This window comes from Calidris pugnax, unplaced genomic scaffold (assembly GCF_001431845.1).
Source record: "Calidris pugnax isolate Ruff unplaced genomic scaffold, ASM143184v1 scaffold38, whole genome shotgun sequence".
NCBI lineage: Eukaryota > Metazoa > Chordata > Aves > Charadriiformes > Scolopacidae > Calidris > Calidris pugnax.
Genome location: NW_015090995.1, coordinates 10118261 through 10139787, shown reverse-complemented (window position 1 = coordinate 10139787; position 21527 = coordinate 10118261). Strand labels below are relative to the sequence as shown.

The 21527-nt window shown below is 37.3% G+C and overlaps 1 protein-coding gene across 3 annotated transcripts in view; it reads left to right on the top strand.

The window, feature by feature from the left end:
• TENM1 (teneurin transmembrane protein 1) overlaps positions 1-21527 on the top strand; it is a 344428-nt gene that overhangs the window by 187157 nt on the left and 135744 nt on the right. For all 3 annotated transcript variants that reach the window (XM_014955291.1, XM_014955289.1, XM_014955290.1), the window contains exons 6-7: positions 6218-6456; positions 17290-17442. In XM_014955291.1, the coding sequence (XP_014810777.1) occupies positions 6218-6456; positions 17290-17442 (392 nt within the window). The remainder of the gene's footprint in view (positions 1-6217; positions 6457-17289; positions 17443-21527) is intronic.

Below are 21527 nucleotides of genomic sequence, written 5' to 3'. Positions count from 1 at the left end.
CCAGTTTTCTGCCAGAGACTTGAAAGTTGAGTCACCTGGTTAACAGGCTTAGCTTGCCTATAGCAACAACAGACAAGTGAGTCAGCATCATGTCACTTGTTGTTCTGTACTGAAGTGAAAAGTAAAGGATACGGATTCTTTTTACATCCTTTCCCATCCAGGGTCACAGGGCTAAATTTTCAAACATGATGTAAAATAAACATGAGTGAATAAAAGGAAGCAATTCTATGTGAATGATTCAAAAGGCAAGTCCAGCTCAAAGAGGAAATTTTAACAAAGCAACTCTATTCCCAAAGACAAGTCTCTAGGGGGTTTCAAATTTATTTCAATTATACATATAAAAATAGAATGATAAAATAAATTAGATAAATAGTTTTCATGGTCGTTTCCCTCTTCTTTCACCCATGAGCATTCTTGTTCCTACAATTCATATACAGAAAAAGATAAAATAAGGCAGATAAGATCAGATTCTGTCTATAAGTCATGTCGTATATTCCCATACATTTTTCCTGGGTTGGTTTTCAAGATGAGAGTATAGTGCATATATCTTTGTTGTCAAGTAGGTGTCTTGTTTTTATACGATATACTTACCTTAGAATACCTGTCTTGTTTTTATACTATGTAGTTTACTGAGTACCATATGCAAGATTTATAAGATATACTTACCTTAGAATACCTGTCTTGTTTTTATACTATGTAGTTTACTGAGTACCATATGCAAGATTTGGACAGAGGTCCATATTCTGATTATTATCCCCTCCCACTTTGGGTACAGCATAGGATGGATAGAAAATCAGGAAAGCAAATTTCTGCTTCTTCCCACAGTCACAGGAAATATTAAGTGACTTAAAAGGGTCAGGCAGCAATGAGCTTGTGGTTGATGTTTGCCAAAGTATCTGGGCAATTGAATCAGTTCCAAATCCCTTTTGGCCACCGTCTTTGTATATTCTCTGGTTATGCCAAAAATCAGAGTCCTTCTTGTGTTTCAGTTACTATGCCTCTTAAAAATTCCCTTTGTACTTCTGTTGACATCTATAAGAATTCAATTGCCTACATAAACATTGGTATAGATATATAGTTATATATATTATATGCAGTAATCAAATTTCGTTGAAAAGTAATTGAAAAATTTAAATGATTAAACTAAAGACTTCTTAGTTTTCCTAGCACATAGCTACGCAGCAATCTGTAATGCTTTAGGTAACTATTTCTTGACTATGAAACACATACAAGTACAAATATGTTCTTACTTGGTTTCTCCAGGAGAAATGCAGACTCATTCTTTTGGCCAAGGGTATAGAAAAATGTGTGTTTCTACTAAGTCACCTGGCAGTTCACTTTCAAATCTGCTTTTGTTCTTTTTTTTTTTCCTCTTACAAATCAGTAGTTTTTAATGCAAATGGAAGGAAAACATGTTATAGGTACAAATGAAGGTGGACTTCTAGGCCTACAGGCACAAGGCACAGGGTAAATGCACAGGATTTAAGGAAGTGATATTAAGCCCTTGAAAAGTTGAGGGAGATTACTCCAGTACTGGGAAATCAAAATATTTTCTCAGAATTTAATTAAGGAATTCTGTGTGGGGTTAATCGAGTTTCTGTAATAGTGTTACGTTACCGCCACATGAATTCAGTTGGGATGTTTCTTCGTGTGTAGCTTTTATAAGACTTAAACTACCATTCCAGATAAGAAACCAAAAGTACATAACAAAACGTCCTCATAGAGAATGATGTAAAGAAAGAAATGAACTCCTGTTCTCTAACCTTCTCCTAGTTGAGAATTCATCATTTCTATGAACGACACTCTTGGAGCGATGTGCTATTCCTCTTAAGGTTGAACAAGAGCACTTGGATGTGCCACGTGACACTGCTTCTTTACAGAAAGCAAGCTGTTCTGTGATCAGCAGGACTGAGAGGTCTAATTTCATGCTTTCTGTCACCTGAACTCCCCAATAAGTCCCTTCCCTCGGTCCTTGTCTCTTTTTTGGGCATTTCAGTGTAGCAGGTTTAGACCAAGCTATCGATCAGCCAGTACGTATTCAGCTTCATTAGCCACCGTGTGCGGTGCTGGGTGGCTGGACAGAGGGGGTTAGAGCTGAGTTTAGAAACAGGAGCTTACTGGGGCTTTTGCTGGTTTTGTTGGGGTTTTTTTGGGGGGTGACGGTTTTGTTCCTACCCTCCCGCCCCCAATTTTTATAAATCTGAGAGGATCTTTTTCTTACCGTCATCTTTGCTTGAGAGAATTCAAAGTTCAAAAATTTTACATTTGTAGAGATGAACAAATGGACAGATAGGCAAAGAGACATGGTTACCTTAAGAAACAGGGAATGTTTTCCAACTGCCTCTTTCATATGTGAAATCATTACTCAGCCTTTAATATTTATTGATGTATTGGAATTATCAGTGTAATAATACTAAGAGACTTTTATTTCACAAGTAAATGCCTTACAGATTATGTCCTGTATTTCTTTTTTTAAGAGATTATCATCTTCTTTATGGATGTTTTTGATGTTTTTGTAAACATTTATAACTTCCCTACTTCGAATGAGTGGTCTTATCAATCTTTCTTATAAATTCTCTGATTTTTCTTGTGTTCTCAGTTTACACAAAAAAAAAAAAGCCTTAGCTTCTCTCTTAGATTGAATATTAAAGCACACACCAGGATGCAGTCACAACTAAACTTTTGAACTGCAATTTTTATTATTTTGCTCTTTCGAGAGAGCACCTGATTTCATAGAATTGATAGCAACAGTTTAGCGTGTCCTAATGTCCTTTGGGAACAGTGGTGTGCTCAGACAGATGAGGAGTCATTTGAGTTTATGAGAACATAGTCACAGGCTGGCTTTGGAAATTTGTCTTTGTGCCACCAGTGTTTTTCAAATTCTATAGAAATGTCTTTGGGTACTCGATATACTCTCCCAAAAATGGAAGGCATAAACAATTGTGATTTTTAATGTTTTCTCAACATTATTTCGCCGCTAGCTCAGTTTCAGTGTAGCATTGCCTCAGAATCTCGGTTTTATTACAAGACGTTAGAGCTATGTAAATTCTCCTCTGTGTGAATGGACTCATCTATCTAGGAGGGTGTGAGCTGAATCCAGCTTCTCTGCACTCTTCTGCTAATAAAGAAAGCTCTCTGCACACTAGCATTTTACCAACAGGCTATGAAGCCACATTTATAAAACCATGTGCAAGAGAATGAAATTATTCCTGGCTATTGATTGCAAGGCTATTAGAACCTTAATAATAACTTTCAGTTCAGCATTTCCTTCCCTTTACTGATATCTTTGAGCTATGCACCATAAAGGACAATCAATACTGCCAATATCAGACCATTTTGATGTAATTTCAAAAAAATTTAAATGAAAAATTATCAAATAAGTAGTGTTTTGTCATTATGTCTTGAAAACATAAAGCAATTAAAGAACTATTAACCTTTTTTATTTGTGTGTCTGTGTATGTATGTGCTTTATGTATATGCTTATATATAATACTGCCTTTCTTATTTTATATGGTGATTCTCCTTTTGCTCCCTGGAATATCAGTAGGAAATTTTGCATTCCCTACCAAATGTCTAAATGACTCTTGTTAAACGCCAACTGAAAAGTAAGGCCTCACGTACTTGCAAAAGTCTTCATGTGTGACAACAAAGTATTGAAACCAAAATAACTAACTTTATTCTCATGGCCTGGTATGAGGGAAGCAGCATTGTATAGTCATGTAGACAGTTATGCTACTTCATTGGAATTTATTATTTTACTATATTTGAGTTTAGGATTTTTGAACAAAAATAGTTACAGGTAGCATGACCACGTTCAGAGCACTGCCAGCTATATGATATATATTTCTATAGCTGTGAAAGTGAATGGGAAAGAAAACTAGAATGTGTTTTCTAATATAGTGCCAAGATGCTGTTTTTTTTCTGAGTGTTTGGGTAGTAAGTATGAAGTGGGAATTACTAGTACTCAACATAAGCAATGCAAAAATGTCATTCTTCTGGTTCGTCAAAAGAATCTGATATGTAGGCACTGTAATTTGTAACACAAGCTAACCAGTATTCTCATTTACCTTCTTTTTTTTATGTAACTGCCTGAATAAAGGCCTTTGAAAGATAAAACTGCACTGTGATACCTTTTTATTTTCTATAATCTGGCATTTTAAGAACTGTAACCTTTCTTTTAAAATCTTATAATGGAAATACATAATATCATGCTCATTACACCATTTTAGGAATTACCTTTTCAGTAACATGTATTTACAATATTCTTAAAGTCAAATGTCACAGTATAATCATGTTTCATACTCTGGAGTGTTTGATCCTGTGGGCATCCCACTGTGAATTCATCAAAGAAATTCTGCCAGCGTGGATTGATTGATCCATATATGTATTCAAAAACGTGTCTTGTACCTTGCTGAAGGTGTCAAGGTACGCTGGCTATTGGGAAGATTCTGGACCATGTCAACATTGGCCAGTTAACTTCAGCTGTGAAGTGTGTCTGTGACTTTTGACTTGCAGGCATTGTAGTGCCACATGATTCTAAATGCAAGATCCTACTTCAATTGTGGCAGAAACAACTGAGGACAACTTGCTCCCCCAGCACAAGTAGCATAGTAGTGCTTGCCTGGGGTCCGCAGAGCATTTGCCCCGTGCTCAGCTGGTGTAAGAACAGGGAAATGGGTTATATGGGAACCAACAGCAACAACAGTCACTGATGCTCTTACTCAGTTGGGAGTTTGTACGAACAGGGCACAATTCAAAGCACCTGAACTGCAAGTGCGTCGTTGTTTCCCATCAGTGTCTGGCTCCCAAAACAAAGAGCTGGCAAGCTCGGGAGAGTTGAATGCTCTTCTCTAGGAACTGCCTTTCTGAGTCAGAATGCTCAACAGAAAGGCCACAGAGATTCAGGCTATAACAATACTCTAGTGGAAGCTCTGTGGCCAATGTGGTCCTTGTTCTTGCAAGCTGTATAGTATCAGTGCCCCTTCACTTGCTTTCTCAGCTCGCATCAAGTGGCTTGAGACAGAGGACTGCTCTAAACTTCTTTGGGTGCATGCTATGGCATGAGATTTAGATGTGTACCTGTCAGAAAAGAGAGCACTCAAGAAGGTTGCTTACTTACATAAAACAAAGGAAAGAAGGTCTCTGAAGAAAGTTAGTGTTTCCAAAAGAATATGTGGTTGGTATGGTCGGCATTGAATGCGTTCTTTCTTGCCACAATTTCTGGGCACATAGCACAGGAAATTACTCCTTAAAATTAAATATCTTTTCCCAAATTCTCTAGGAGAGCACTTGCCAGTCTTGAAAAGCATGCATCTTCCTATAGACAACTACTCTATATTTCTGTATCAGAGCTCACTCTGCAAGGCACATTTCTGTACCTTATTTTTTTCTGCTAATGTACCTCCTTGCTATTTTTTCTTGAAAGCAATCAGTCCTCCAAAGCACACTGAAATAGGTCTCCAAATTAATTCTTTCATAGTGTGTTTGAGAATCACCACAGTAGGCAAAAGCATTTGAAGAAAAACTGCTCTCAAAATAGCTCAATTAAGAATGCTAAAGAAATTGTGCTTACCTATGTAGTGACTACAGTCCTTCAAAATGAATTATGCTTGTAGATTTTCCACTAAGTAGTCACTTTTCTCTCTTTTTTCTTTGTTTCTTTTTCTTTTATTTTCTTTTTTTTTTTTTTCTTTTTTTCTCTTTTTTTCTTGGTTTCTTTTCCTTTTTTGTTATTTCCTATATTCTGCAGAGAATCCCATAGTTAAAGTAAATATTCAGAAGGGCAGAGGATTCTGCATGGTTTTTATACTCTTGGGGAGATAAACCCCGTTGTGTGCTTGCGGATGGAGTTGGTACTGCTGGCAACAATTCCCATGTCTCAGATAGGCCCGTGTAACAAGGCACACAGGGGCTGCTCGCCGTGGAGGACCCCGAGATACTGTACTGAGAAATAATCTTTCCACAGCATTAGTCTGAACTGCTGGGAGAATAGTTTAGAATTCATCTACATGATATTGTTTCACTAAAAATTTGCTGGAAATCTTGCTGTGTGGTTGAAAATCTTCCCGTACAAAGGGCATTCAAATACACGCTCTCCTGTCGCTAATATTTTCTGTGGATATATGCAGTATTTATCATACAGTGCTTATATAGTTCCTTTTGCTTCTTAAATCACAGTGTGGTTTTTACAGCACGGTTCTTTGTCTTCTTTTTGTAGGCATTTCCTATTTAAACACGGATCTGGGTCTTCAGCTATCTTCAGCGCAGCCAGTCAGAACTATCCTTTAACATCCAACACTGTTTACTCTCCACCTCCTAGGCCTCTTCCTAGAAGTACCTTTTCTAGACCTGCCTTCACTTTTAACAAACCTTACAGGTGTTGCAACTGGAAGTGCACTGCCCTGAGTGCCACTGCCATTACAGTCACCCTGGCACTGTTGCTAGCCTATGTTATCGGTAAGCCTCTCGCTTTTCTATGCTGAATTACTCTTTGCCTTTGCTGTTCTGTTTCTTGCTTGCTTTTGCGCTAATGCAAATCATGTTTTACTAATAATGTTTGCCGTTGGGTGCTTTGTAAATTCCGGTGAGCAAAATGCTGGGGTGGCCAGAGGTTGAATACAGCATGGAATTCTCATTAACTTTCTACTCTGTTAACCTTGATACCCCCTAACAGAGAAAGAAATATTATTATTCAAGATGACACATTTATACTGGCACAGGACTCCTACTGATTTTAATTGCTGTGATATTTTTCTTAAATTAAACATTTGATTTTCATATTAAGCCTTATAACATTGTTGCTCTTAAAGAATTATTTCTAAAAGACTGATAACTCTTAATTGTGTTTTGTCCTGCTATCTTTATTTCATTTCTTCAGTCTGATCACAATTTAAATCTTTCATTTTTTTCCTCTTAATTCTTATATCATTGGCTAAAATGACAGCTAGCTCTGAAAATATGCATTATTTTACACCATGTTTTCTAAGATAAATTTTGTGGTCCCTTTATTGAATTTAGGTTTCAGAAAAAAAGTTACATAGATTGAAGGGCAGTTACTTAATTTCAAACCCATCTTTGTAAGTACCTGACTTTGCAATGTTATTGTCATGATATTGGCAGGATTTATCAGAATAGCTAGAAATGCCTTTCTTGTTTTTTTTGGAAGATAGATATTTTGGAGGTGGGCTTGGAGTCAATGTGATCACAATTGTACATGGGAGAGCAAGTCTTTGTGACTCACTATATGATATTTTCGCTGAATGTTAATTATCACATTGGTTTAATTGAAGATATTGCATTATTGCTATGAATACTATGTAGGATCTTAGAATGAGACCATGACTTCTGTAAACATAGGAATATCTAATTGATTTTTGCTTGTGTGATGCACTTTCTCACAGGGGCTCTTGGTTTTGTTGATTTAGTTGCCATTTTGCAGATGGGCAGGAGCCAGGGTATCCCAAACATGTTATAGTTTGAGTGGGAATAACTCTGGGTCTGCCTGAAAGAATGATTTGTACTTGGAAAAACTTGTTCAGAGATACAGGTGGCCACTGGTTTTCTGTATTCTATGAATAAATAGTGTCTTAGTAGTGAGTCTTAATAGTGAAAATAGTCTTAATAGTGAAAATTACTACAGTTTCAGTCATTTTTGTTTTCCACTGTTTATTCTGTCCCATAGTGACAATGTTCTGGTTACTGTCAGTGAGGTGCTCATTAGGAGGGATTTTTTCTAACATCTAATGCAGATGGGAAAGCAGATTTGATCATTTCTGGTATATGATTATTTGAAAGCACCTGAGGATCTAGTAAGCTACATTAATTGCAGATTTACATAACAGCTGGTGAGCGTATGCCCTCAGTTAGGACTGGCAGTATAATTTTTGCAGCCTCATCTGTTTGCTACATATATATCCCACCCACACCATTTCAACTTTATCTGGGTGAAGCACTGTCTGTTTTATCCCTGCTTAGATTTCAGTCTGCCACTGATTTTTTTTTTTAACTTTCCAGAGATAAACTGCTGCATGTCATCAGCCTGAGATGGCTGTAAGCGCTACATGTCACTATGAATTAAAAAAGCTCTATATGAATTTTCTGTAGGTGTGTCTGTGTTTATCTTAACCTACTAACATTAAGGTGTAGCATGTTTTCTTTAGTTGGACAGAAATAGGTAACATGAAAATATCTTTGTATTTTATCAATGATTCCTATTTCTTGTTATGTTTTCTATAGGAAAATATAAATCTATGAACCAGGAATTCGAATTCAGAGAATGTTCCAAGGTGCCATTATTTGTTCTTGGTTGCCCCAGAAATTTTTCATAAGGTTTCCTGCAGATTCAGGCAGTATTAGTTAGCTTATTCCAAATTAATATTCATGCTGCCCATTTCTGGTTGGTTAAATATTTGAATACATTCATGGTCTGTTCTTATGAGTCAGGTATTTTCGTTCTTTCCCTTTTGTTAGGTATGAATAATAGCATATAAACTATTTTCAAAGTTCACTTGCTCTGTAGAGTTTCATATTTGCATATCTTTTCACGTCAAAAATTTAATGTGCGTCTTTTAAATAAGAGTAGTTGAATATGCAAAACCAGACTGTACGTAAGACTCTGAAGTTAAAATTCACTCCACCAAGTATTTTCTCATTGCTCACAATGATTCAGGTCCCTCAGTTCTCCCCCCAAGCAAGTTTCCTTTAAGTCAGAGGCAGTTATGGCCCTACAGACTTGGGCCCAAACTGCAAAACAAAACTCATTTTAATTTCAGGATCAAAGTTAATCTGGGATCATCTCAGTGCTTGTTATTGGAAGAATAAGAGAGACTATGTAAAGGCAAAATTATTTGCACCATTGTATTTTATGACATAGTCTCCATTAACTTGTAATGAGCTGTGATTTCAGGCCAAATGAATGCAGATCAAAATTTAACATTAAGCTCTTTCTTTCCCTTATCTAATAACTTAAATGTGCTTTCTCAAATATCTTGTACTGCTGTTCGATGCATGAGCTACATGTTACTGTTAGAAATAGGCCCAAACCTCAGCCTTGTCAGAACATTCCCAAAACTTGGAAACCCAAAGCTTATGCCAGATCAAAAATTTACAAGTGGCTCTTATATTTGTAACAAACTGAGACCTGTGCCAGAGTGCTCTAAGCTGTGATTTCTTTTTCAATTGAAAGTTAAAGCAGCAAAATATTTTTGGTCTTTTATTTTTCAGTCTTTCCTTATTATCAGTGAGACTCAATAGAGAAGCTTTTACTTGAAAACACATACTTCTGTATTTTCTTTCCTTTGAACTACTAGTCAGTTAAAATATTTTCTCTTCATGTTTCCATTTTGGCTTATAACCACCATGGTTATTATTTGGTCCTTTCTGGAATAAATTTGACTATTATAGGGACAGTAAGAAAATTATAGAACCCTGTAAATGGTTGTATAACAGCTGATTTATTGAAAACCTTTAGTCGTAATATTTAGCTTATCAAGTAAAACACATATTCTCAATTCAACAGGAGTAATTTCTGTGAATAGTTTCTAAAGTCATAGTACTTACTCCAGAAAAACCTCATTTCACAAAGTGGCTGTTTGGTCTCCATGTGTAAATGTGTTGAATTATTTTCTACTGAATAAAGGCATATATGCTTTTATTTTTCTTCTGTACTTCCATCTATGTTGAAAACAGTCATGCATTCGTGGCAATCTGGGGTGTAATTGCTTGAATTTCCCTACAAAGAGGGCAGTAAGGCAGGTGAGCCATTGGGCCACCCACCACCCCTGGCCGAGGCCGTGGGAAGAGGGTAGAGCCTTCGGTTAAGGCAGAGTGAAATTGCCAGTGGACCAAAAGGCTGACTAGGGAAATCAAGTTATCTGCTCTTCAGACAGCAAAGTAAAATGGGCAAAATCTGCCTGCTAGCAGTCTCTGTGTCTGGAGGGCACGAGCATAAAGATTTATGCAAATGAATGCTCAAATTTAAAAAAAAAAAATACCGAGGGAAAATTTTTGAAATCGAGTTACCTTAAAGGTTTTCTGGTTTTTGATTGTAAAGCAGAAATGGCTAAATCCCTGGCTGTGTGTTGAGGTATATTTCTCTGGCATGAGGTGTTTGAAAGGGCTGAGCTGGATCTGTGTCACCAGTGTAGGCTCAGATACTTACAGAGATTGTACCTTGCAAAAGGACAGTGTGGAAACCAAAACTGAAATTTCTCTAATATTTTTTAAATGGTTTATTTTATCTGATAAGTAAGATGGACTAACAGACACTGTATACATACGGATGTCCAAAGGCTATAATATAGATTCTAAATTATCACATGAAAGACAAGAACATACTGGTTTCATTCAATGCAGTCAATAGTTGTGTCTTTCTGTTCATCCATTGGTCTCTGCTGCTACAAGGAATATAAAATAGGCTGGCATTGCAGAATGGTATAGCAAATAACCTCATTGTTATAAAAACCTAAGAAGCTATCAATAATTAAAGAAGAAATTTGACCAGAAATTAAAGAGTAAGCAAGGCATATACAAGAGATAGAATAAGAAATAGAATATTTTTTCTGTAATTTTTCAACAGCACACCATTTTTTTTAAGTACAATACAATGTTTGATGTGGCTGCTCATCTAGTCAGTTCTTTTTAGCCTATTAGTAAGTAGGATTTTTCTTCCATGATACCTTGCCATTTTATCAGCAGCTGATTTGAACTTGCAAATCACTGGTCCTATTGATCAAAGGTGCTGAACTCCTACGGTTCCTATTGATTTGAGCAGGAGATGCAAATGTTCAGTGCCTCTGAAAATTGCATCCCATGTTCTTAGATTTAACCATCCCTGACTACAAAATGACTATTTTATATACAAATGAATTCTCAAGTATGAATATGAAGTTGTCCCTATCCTTCATGATATTATCACTATTTATGAGTATGTACTGGAGATGGGTGTTGGGTCTTAAATTATATTCATACAGAGGGTGAGGAAATTAAAAGCCCTCTGCTGTCTGCCATTGTGACCTGTCATTTCTCACACTGTGCACAAGGTAGAAGAGTGATGGTTTCAACACTGGGAAAGGCCAGGCCAAATTTTAAGGACATACGTATCTTATTGCATAGACTTACAATATTGGTTACCTAGCTTTATACATTATAAAATAGAAATCCTTAACTCTGAGAACTAGAAATCATGCAGAGAAGGCTCAAGGAGAAAATATGCTGATTTTACACTGAAGAATATAATGGTATAGTAAATATAACTGAAGCGTTTAGCAATACCTAAAATCTGTGATGCAGATGTGCAACTCTGAAACGTTGTTGAACTCCTGCGTGGGGTAGCTCTCACTGAGACAGGTACCTCAGGATTTCACGGCTGCAAGTCGTGATGTCTGTTCTCTCTGAACCTGGGTTTTGCTGATGAAGTTTATATTGTCACAAGTCTTTAAGTACACTGAGAAGAAAGTCTGACAGCATTGTACAGTTGTCCAAGATTAGGTTTTCTTTGTTCCTAAATCTAACGTATGACTTAATAATGAAAAATTAAACCAGACTAGTCGTTATACATCCCAGTGGGAGGACTGCAGGAGAGGAGGGGATATTTCTGTTCTCAGGTATAAAAATATGTTAGGTATAAAGAGAAGACCACTTGAGAAAGAGGGCAATGCTTGAGAGTCAAGACGACTATAACAAATGTATGGAAAAATCCTTATTTCATGAAAAGCCATGTATGGTCCAAAATAAATTATTCAATATGGATTTAAAAAAAAAAAAAAGAATTTTTAAGACTGAATCAAATATTAACTGTCTCACATTTTCAAATTTGTTTAAAGCAGAAGGATCTAGCATTTTATTTCAAAATGAGCTTACAAAAGAAGAACATCTCTTCCACAGATCAGGATCTAAACTTTGATTCTGACTCTTATATGTTCAGGTCTTTTCACATTGCTTCACCTTTGCAGCACCTGACAGGAACCGTGGCACTGATGCACCCGTGGCTTCACACCACAGTGAAATCAAGTTTTATAAACAGAACCTGCTAGCAATTATAGAAAATAAATACTTTTCTGGCACTTGGTCAGAGCAGGTGCAGAAAGAATAGTCAGCTGCTCATATTCATTCTACTACAGCTCTTCTAAAGTCTAAGCTTCAGGGGAATGATCTACTGAGATTTTGTAAAATAACTGGAAACAGCTAAACAAAAGCCTTTAGTGGAGGTCAGCAATTTGGAGAGACTCACATTTGTAGGATTTTTGTCCTCTGAAGTTCGTCTTGTGGCTTGATAAGTACTTACTGCACAGGACTTTTTTGACATCTCCCCACTACTGAGAGTCTCTTTTGCACTGGAGCCAAGCCTCTTATTCATATTCTGCCAAACGTGTAGCACAGGAGTTGACAAGCTGTGCTTACACAGAAGGTAGATAAGAATAAATTAAATTAGATCATTGGCTTCATAGCAGATGGCGGGTTAATCCAGTTTACAAAGCAAGTTCTGAAAAAAGTGCTTATATATTTGTGAATATTTACTCGAGTATGCTGCAGAATTGGGGGAACTAAGTTAGTTTATCTGGAACTTTTGGTTTGTTTTATTTAATTGTTGAACAAAATAGGCAATCTGGCCATTTACTTTAGAGGTAAAGACCCATGTTTTGATTTTGGACAGGGCCAAACTGGTTTCACTTACAGCAGTAGTGTGAAGCAACCAAAAACCTGCCTCTGGATTGAGAAAATCCCTTAGACAGCATAAAGTCACACTGGCCTTTCATGTCTTTGTTCTGTGAAGGAAATTTATGGGAAGGCTAGAAGATATAGGCCTTTAATTTATCTTCTTCTGCAAGAGATCTGTTTTATACCTAATAATTATTTTTTACCTAAGAAGCATAATAAATTAGCCAAGAAAAGCTCTGTACTATGAGTAGAATCTTCTGTGTTTGAGAGAGAGGTCATTTAAAGTTACCCTGAGCCCCTCCACTCTGCAGCCTGGCCAGGGCAGGGTGACCAAGGAAGAAGTTTAGCTTCACCATAATCATGTGGCATCCTCCAGCCTCTTTAGCTTCACTGACTGCAGATTCCTCCAAACTCGCAGTATCTGCAATAACATCCATAATGCATGTTGAAAGAAAAACAAGAGAAAAGTGTTTGACCACTTTTGTGTTACAATTTTATCTGAAAAACTTTGAATTAAACAGGGCTATCTAATAAAATATAACTGAAATACAGGTAAGGCGGCATCCATTGTATAAGCTCTATCTCCAAACATTATGCAAAGAAGGTAGAATTTTGCCTTCAGATATATTTGCCTGCCTTAGATCACCTCAGTGAAAGCAATGTACAACTCTGCTTGTGGCAGAATGCAACTCATAAATAACACAAAGCAAAGAAATAATGTAGTGATAAAGGAGGGGGGGAATATATTGGAGGTTCAAGCAAGCCAAGAAAGAATATCTTTTCAGATGAGTTTTGCAGTAGGATGGAAGATCCAAGGAAACAGAGGAATCAAGTTAAAAGTTCAAGAATGCCAGGTAAAGAAACCCAGTTGCTACCAGCAGGGAGAATATTAGCACTCAGTTTCTAAACAAGAGGTTCCGTGTGGCCAAGGTGAGGGGATGTTATGGGCTGATGCTCCTGGTGACTCACAGCAGCTCCTCCTAACTGAAAGTATGAATTTCACACTTATGAAGCGTACTGATGCTGCTAACAAGCTGTTCATTCTCTACTTGCCTGATAGTCCTTGATTTTTGCTTGGAACTGTAGCAGTTCACCAATAACTTTGCGCATCCTACCAATAGCCAAGGCATTACAGGTGCTGAAAAATACGGGGTATCTGCTTGCAGAATTTTTCTGGAATGACGAGTAGGCAGAGCCAAGTAGCTTTTGCTTTTTCTGTAATAGCAGTGCGGTCATCAAACCTAAAAGACTGTCTTTTATGTGCTTTTGGAACTTCAGTTGCATCCAATAATGCATCTTTAGTCATAATGGTGGGGTTTGGTACTGGTAGTCAGCAGCCAGTCCTCAAAAGTAGTGCAGTCGAGATCTTTTTGTGTAAACATCAGTCTGGAAGGCTGAACTTTGAGGAAAGGGCAGAGACCTTCATCAGAAAGCGAATCTCCCTCCTTCTTACCCAACCCAGTCCTACGTTGAACAGAGTGATGATGTTATCTTTTACTTGGTTTGTGGAGTAGAGTCTAATATCTGGGCACTACACATGGGAAATACAGCTGAGAATCTTACAAATGCATTTGTGCTGGGGGAAATGACATTGTGGCCCACTGTTGAATTCCACAGCACTTTCTGTGCCCCTTTGTGTAAAAAGGGAAAAGCAGAAGCCAGAAATCCACTGGAAAAATCAAAGAGAGAAGTTAAGGATTTTAATGAAATTAAGTATGTGCCTACTTATTTCTAAAGATATTTGAGAGGGAAAGATTTGAAAGTTTTATTTAATCTTATTTGGTGAAATGTCTGTATATTTAAAACATGACGCATATATGTTATAGGAAACACAGGGTTTGTAGGAATTATCTATACCCTAGGTAAAAGAAAAGTATCACACAAAATGAAGGGGCGAGGTAGGGCTCTAAGTCTGCTAAATAAATATTTATTATTCCCTATAGTTAACTTCTGAAAAAGCTGTATCTAAGAGCTAATGCCTTTACTAGTGTATGTGATCCGGTTATTACCAGAGTGATACCAGGATCTGAAGGTAATTTCTCAAGAGCTATAGCTAATGAAATGAAAATCAGATTGATATTAAGATCACAAGATGACTGGGTTTCTGCAGTGACAGAAGTCATTCAGTTTAATTCACGTAGACCTTATTTTCATAGCAATGTGTTTTGCTGTTCAAACACTTGCTCTTGCACATTGACATGAACCTGATCTACCAGCATCCCGTGTCATCTCCACGGACTAGAAGTCCAAGGCTGGCAGAGACCATCATCTCTACAATACAACTGGTGTTTCTCAGGCAGAAAACTGAGTGTCAAACATACATACAAACAGTTTTGCTAGCTTGCCAAGCTTTGGCACAAACTATAAAAGCAACAGCACTTCCCTAGCCTGAAGGAAGACAAAGCAAGCAAACTATTCAAATTGGTGCAAATGGGTGACAAAATGCATGGTGTGTGTAATCTGAGAAAGACATATCGTAAGGAACAAGGTACATTACATATTCAGTCCTTGCTTTATGGTGTAGCCTCTGCAGCACATGCAAATGCTGTCTTGTGAAATTAATAACAGCAGCAATGGAAATAGCATAAGAAAGCAACTGAATTATATTAATCTTTCTATAACCACTAAAAGCATATTGATGTGTGCAGTTATGTTTTGCATCTGGTGTTGAACTGTTTCAAGTGCTGATGTAATTTTTTGCATTAGTATAAATGAAATGTACATTCATTAGGTACCAATCCTATTTTACTTTGTTCTTTTTTGTTGTTATTAACTCTTTAAATCATAATAATGTCCAGAGCTGCCTGCTCTAGAGATGTCAAGGCATGTTGATTTTTGTTCTACCTTCTGTATGTAGAAGTAATGTGTCTTGCATTAATAAGCTCAAGGATCAGAACTTAGGTCTTTGTCATCTTTGCAAGACCTTTTTCAAAGTTTTAGCACGGTCCCATGATGATTTCAAGTTCATGGAATATGAAGCAACCCAGGCAAGTCGCTGGCTTGAGATCTTTCCACTATCACTGGTGTAAGCTTCTAGTATCTCTTTTGGAGAGTGGGAATTTACTGCCCAATGGTGTGTCTCCAGAGCCCAGATCTGATGGTGAAGCAGTGGTTTGAGAATTCAGTAAATTTGACTCTCTTCTCCTGATGCCAGTATAAAAAATTTAAATGTATGCCACCTATCACCTCACTAATACAATAGAAATGCTCTCATTTTCTTGATTTGGGTCATGTATCCATAGCTGGGTCATCCAGGAGTGCACAGATCTGTAATTAATGATTTTAGATTGACAGTTTGCATTCCTGTGGCTGTTTTGGCAAGCCCTTGCCAGGAACCCATTGAAGGAATGGGGGTTTGCTTTACAATTTAACTTTTCAGCATGCAAAGGAGGCTTGTGAGCAAACACATAGAAAATGGATAACGGACTCTAGGTTTCCGGTTTGTACTGAGATTTTTACTTTTAAGTATGTGCAAGTGTAAAAGAAAACAATGTACTTTCTGAGTGCAAGCCTCATTCTAGATCACACTTACTTCTCCTGCAAGTCTCTGAGGTTACTACGTGATTCAGGAAGAGCAAATATATTGCCTTTTATGCTCCCACTGTGGACAGATCCTACTCAGTGCAAATTGCTGCATGTGGCTAAAGAGCCTGCTACTCATGATTTGCTCTTTATGTGACAATTTCAGCTCCTCTGTAGGGGGTATCCTCAATCCATATTTTAGTGGATCATCAGTCCTCCCTGCTGAGTTACTTCAATGTTAAGGCAACCTCTTCCTTGGAAGAATTTGCCCTCCTCAGTAAGACCTAGGTAATTGCCTAGAATGACTGCAGTACTATCATATTATGCTTTAAATAAGATCCCTGTAGCTGTTTCTTCTATCATCCTTCGATGCCTCAGATCAGAAACAAGAGAAAGGAAAGCAGAAAAAGTGAATGGCTTTGAAGGAAAAGTGGAGTAGGCAGCCCCCACATAGCATGAAAAGGATAGTTCATAACTTCATGAAAGGATTCATTTCGTAGATTTCCCAGTGCATACATAAATAACGACTATATTTCTGTTAACGTATATTGTAGAATAATTGCGTATATTTTAGATCTAGAGCCAGTTTTTTATCTGCAGTGTAATTCTAAAGTAAATATATGGAGTCAGTGTTTTTACTAACATTTAACCTAAGTGAAAAGATTTGGGAATGCAGTGGGCACAGTTTCACTTATAACTGGGTTCAAAAGGTGAGAGGTTTTACTTGGTGTCAGTGCTTTAATCAACAAACTCTGAGCTCTTTGACAGTTGAAAGCTGAGGGACAGCATTGATGTAGCATTAGAATCTGTCACAAAATATTAAATTCATTCAACTGTTACCCTTTTAAATGCAAGTATTTCCATTAATTGCTGAAGAAATTCATCACCCTGACCTGGCTGAGCTCCAAAGAAAAGTGTGGAAACTAATTAAACGTTGAGTTTTAAGGTAAAATAGTAAATTGCTCATTAGACCCCTTGAAATTCTGATTTATTACTAACAGAATGAAGTAATACTCAACTTTGCAGAAACTGGGTCATAGCATTCTTTCTTAGCCTGACTGAAAGTGCTGTAGTTTAGACATCAATTAATTAGTCTTCATTTTTTTGCAGCAGTACACTTGTTTGGTTTAACCTGGCAACTCCAGCCTGTTGAAGGGCAGCTATATGAAAATGGAGTTAGCAAAGGAAATAAAGCAACAGAATCCATGGATACTACATACTCACCGATCGGAGGAAAAGTTTCTGATAAAACAGAAAAAAAAGGTACGTGTAAATGAGAAGACAGATTACAAATATTTAAACAGTACTATGGATCAGCTTCTGTATTTGGTACAGTTTGACAGTATTTTGAGTACAGGTTTTATCTTTTCTAGTATAATTTTAAAACAGATATGAAAAGCCCATAACCAGATTGCTTGTTTTAGCAGAACTCTTACTGAGATTAGCAACCCACCTAAGCCATTAGGAAGTTAATGTTCAATAGCAAAATAATTGCCCTCCTTTTGTGAGAGAAGAGAGATTAGAGTGTTTGCCTTCTGTCTTAAGACAGGGGAGGTGAGACTGTGTTTTCCTTGTTCAATTCACACAGAGGGCTTGGTGCTGTGCCTGTCTTGCTGACCAAAGTCATCTTAGGCAAAGTGAGACCCTTTGTACTGACAGGTCAGAATATGCAGAGGGGTAGAAATCTTAATGCTTTTAAAGGCATGCTCTTTTTGAAGGCGTAAGCTTAAATACAGCATCCTGTCACATCCTGGCTTCACCAGTCGTAGTGAATCAGCTCACAGGAACCTACTGAGGTTTCACAAAGAGCCTGTGCCAGTCTGGAAGCTCCCGGCTGCCAGGGGGACAGTCCTGCTGCCAGGGTCACAGTCCTGCTGCCGTGGGGACAGTCCTGCTCAGCCCCACTCTCTTTGTGCAGCTCCTGTGCGCGCTGCAGGCATTGTCTCATGAACGACAGACACGTCAGTTCACTATGGCAGCAGAAAGTTACTTCCTTTAAAAATGTGAATGCAAGCCAGCTCTTTTGAAGGGGCAGAGAACTGCCAGAGCTGGCATAGTAGAGGAGAGGGCTGTACAGCTAGGAATGTGGAACAGAGAGCAGCACCGTCTCAAAGATGTGCAATTTCTTCCTCTCAAGTCCTGTCATTTAATGTTGTTAGATCACCTACTCCAATATTAGTTACAAGCTCTGGCCCATGCTTCCCATTGGCCACCATGGTGATGCTTTCTGACTCTAAGCAGCAGATGGACCTCCTGTTTCTTTTTATGATACTCAGAAAAAGTGGATCCATCAGATTAGATCAGAGAAAAGTAAATAGGAGTAGAATATGAATCCTAGTCATTCCAGTTATGAGGAGGAAGGTAAAATTGTACTGAGAGCTCTGCAATGATAAGAGATTTCCAGAGTTTTCAAATTTCAGAGCAGGATTTTGTATATGCCAGGTAAGATATATTCCTTATTATATGAGACAAAGTAGAACATTGGTATATCAGTCCCTCCAGAAGGAAGATTACATATCACATAAATAGTCTTACAAATCAATGTGGCACAACTGGATAAAGATCATATATGATAAATGAACAATATAAATATGAGGAGACAATGATCCATTATTTTGTTCCTTAGAATGGATTGGTCGTGAATTGTAGAAAAAGTTTTATACACTTTTGTATTTTTGTCCTGGTACACCATGGAAAAATAACTCAGATAGTTCTTCTCAACTGCATTAAATCATTTTGTCAATATATTACAGATTTAATAAAAGTTTTTCCAAAATGTTTGGCTTCCAAAGGAAGATGTGCAGGAAAAACATCAAAAACCTTAAAAATAAGGTGCCTGAAAAGAGAGAAAATAATATATGAGTCAATAGAGACTCAAGGTAGTGGGTAAATAACCAAACCACCTGCCTTGCCCTAGGCAATCCCAGCGTCTTGTGTAGCTACACAATTCCTCCACAACGCTAAAGCATGGAGGGCTCTGACAGCAGAGCCACGTCACTGAGTGTTTATCCAGCAGTTTCAGAGCTCGGGTTTGAATATAGCTAGACTATTGTCCCACTTGTTTCCTTTCACCTTTTGGGGGTGAGAGTGTATGCTAATGAGGAGTGTACACTTCAGAAAACACAAGAAAAATCATGTGGGCTTAGTACTAGGCATTAGTACTTGCATAGTCTGGCCATGGCTAATTTTTGCTGATTTTATTTCTTTCCATCACTTTTAATATATAGCAGTAATTTTATTCCCAGTGCTCATACCAAATTCTCCATGTAGATGTGCTGGGAAGGAGGATTTGGAAACAGGCAACTCCTTTTGCTACAGCAAGATACCACAGAAAGTTGATACTTTGCCTGTAAACTTGAATCCTCTGACATGATTTCACGGGATAAATAACTACTGCCAGATATTGTGACCTCCCATTTTCCCAGCTCAATGCGGCAGCATAGAATGCTTTTCCAGTCTTTGAAAGCATATCTTTTAACTAATCTTTTAATGAAAATCAAGCTTACAAACAAGCAAGTCAGGTTTCTTTAAGAAGTCATTTTATAAGACACTGACCCATGGCTATGAGTTAACATTTTAATATGTAGTAATGTGATTAAAAACTCAGACATCCTATTGATGCTGGTATTTAACACGGGAGTACAAAGAAATTGATTGTTTCAGGATCAGTAATAATCATCATATGGGTACTTTCTTGTGAAGATAATTGGCACCACGCTGTTCAGAGTTTTACTTTCTTGAAGCCAAAAGAAACCTGTGATTAGGAATGTATGTTCTGTTTTAGACTTGCAAGGAAAGTGCTTAGAAAGAATAGGGAAGAATCTATACCAGTCGGCAAGATTGGGAGCTGTACAAGGAATTGAATATAGATAATTAAAAGATACTTTGTCACAAGAAAAATGCTGTTATGAGAGATGTTTTTTGGAACAAGAACAGAACTTGTATTGCAGCACTGTAATTTTTAAAGCTTATTTCAGACTTGTCAAGAAAGAGCAAGGTAGTATACAGGGATAGTCTGTGAATAGTGTATCTTCAGATGCCTTCTTTGTGCAGCCAAATACCTGCTTAGTTCAATTAAGCATAGAAACAGAGCTAAATTCTTCTTCTATAAAGAACACACAGTGGCTCAGTGAATATGAAAACATGCACTTCAGGCACAGCTTTTACAGTAGCCTTTTCATGCTGTGTGGTTGTCTGAAAAAATATTGTTTGAAAGGTAGAGACGTTGCAACTGCACGCTTTCAGTAGGTGGTAGATAATATACATGTTTTCCTGTTACCATTGTGAACTGCAGCATGCATTTCTTTCCTGTGTAATGAGATAAAAGTAAATCTAAATGCTTCTGTTTTTTTAAGGATTACATAAAATTATTACTAAAACGAAGGCATTTACAGCTAAATGTGGAAAAATTCAGAGATACGTTGTTTTGAGACTAGCAACACTAACATGGTATTCAGCATAATTAGAAAACATCAATTAGTGAAAATACTCTCTGACTAAAGACAATGCTTTTTATTTTCAATGAAGATACAGGCCTTCTCACTTCAACAAACTTAAGAAGCAGTTACTATATTTTAAAGGACCTTGAACACCGACCAATAATGCCATTAACTTCCAAAATGATACTTGACTTTTTACTTAGTGCTCTACCATCTTGTAATTGAATCACATTAATTACTATGTGTCAATATCACCAAAAAGGTCCTTAGTGTTTTACTTAACCCAGGGTAATTGCTTGCAAAGAATCATTAAGATTTAATATCTCTGGAGTACTGGAAATAGGGGAAAAGGTTTTTAAATTTACATCAGCCAAGTAGGATCTTGTATGGGTTGGGGTGGGAAAGGATCCACTCTTGTTGCCCAACATAGGAAGTTTAATTCTTTTCAAAACTCAACATTCAAGATTTTTTCCATGAAACAAATTGGAAAGAAGTAGTTTCACCTTGAACATTGTTAAAGCAGCAATTTGGAAATATTTTAACTCATGAACTAAGTAGCAGGTGTATTTTTAGAGTATTAGATTACAAGTTCTGTGCTCTAAAAATAGATGCTTTTATGTGTTAAGGTGTTAAAAGCCAGCTCCTAGTTCTTGCTGTAGGCTTGGTGACACAAAGCAGCCATAAAGCTGGAAGATCCAGTACCCTGAGAATTGCTCCTGCCTTGTAAATTAAATCTCTATTCATTAAGACTGCTAAGTACTTCCTACACTAGTTAAAGCCTATGTAAGATCCCACTGAGGATCTTTGTTATTAATATGTTCAGGAAAAAGCTGGTCCTAGCTTTGCTACTGCTGTTTCCATTTCCAATGGAAATTTATAAAATTTCATGTACATTATGTTGCATTAGAT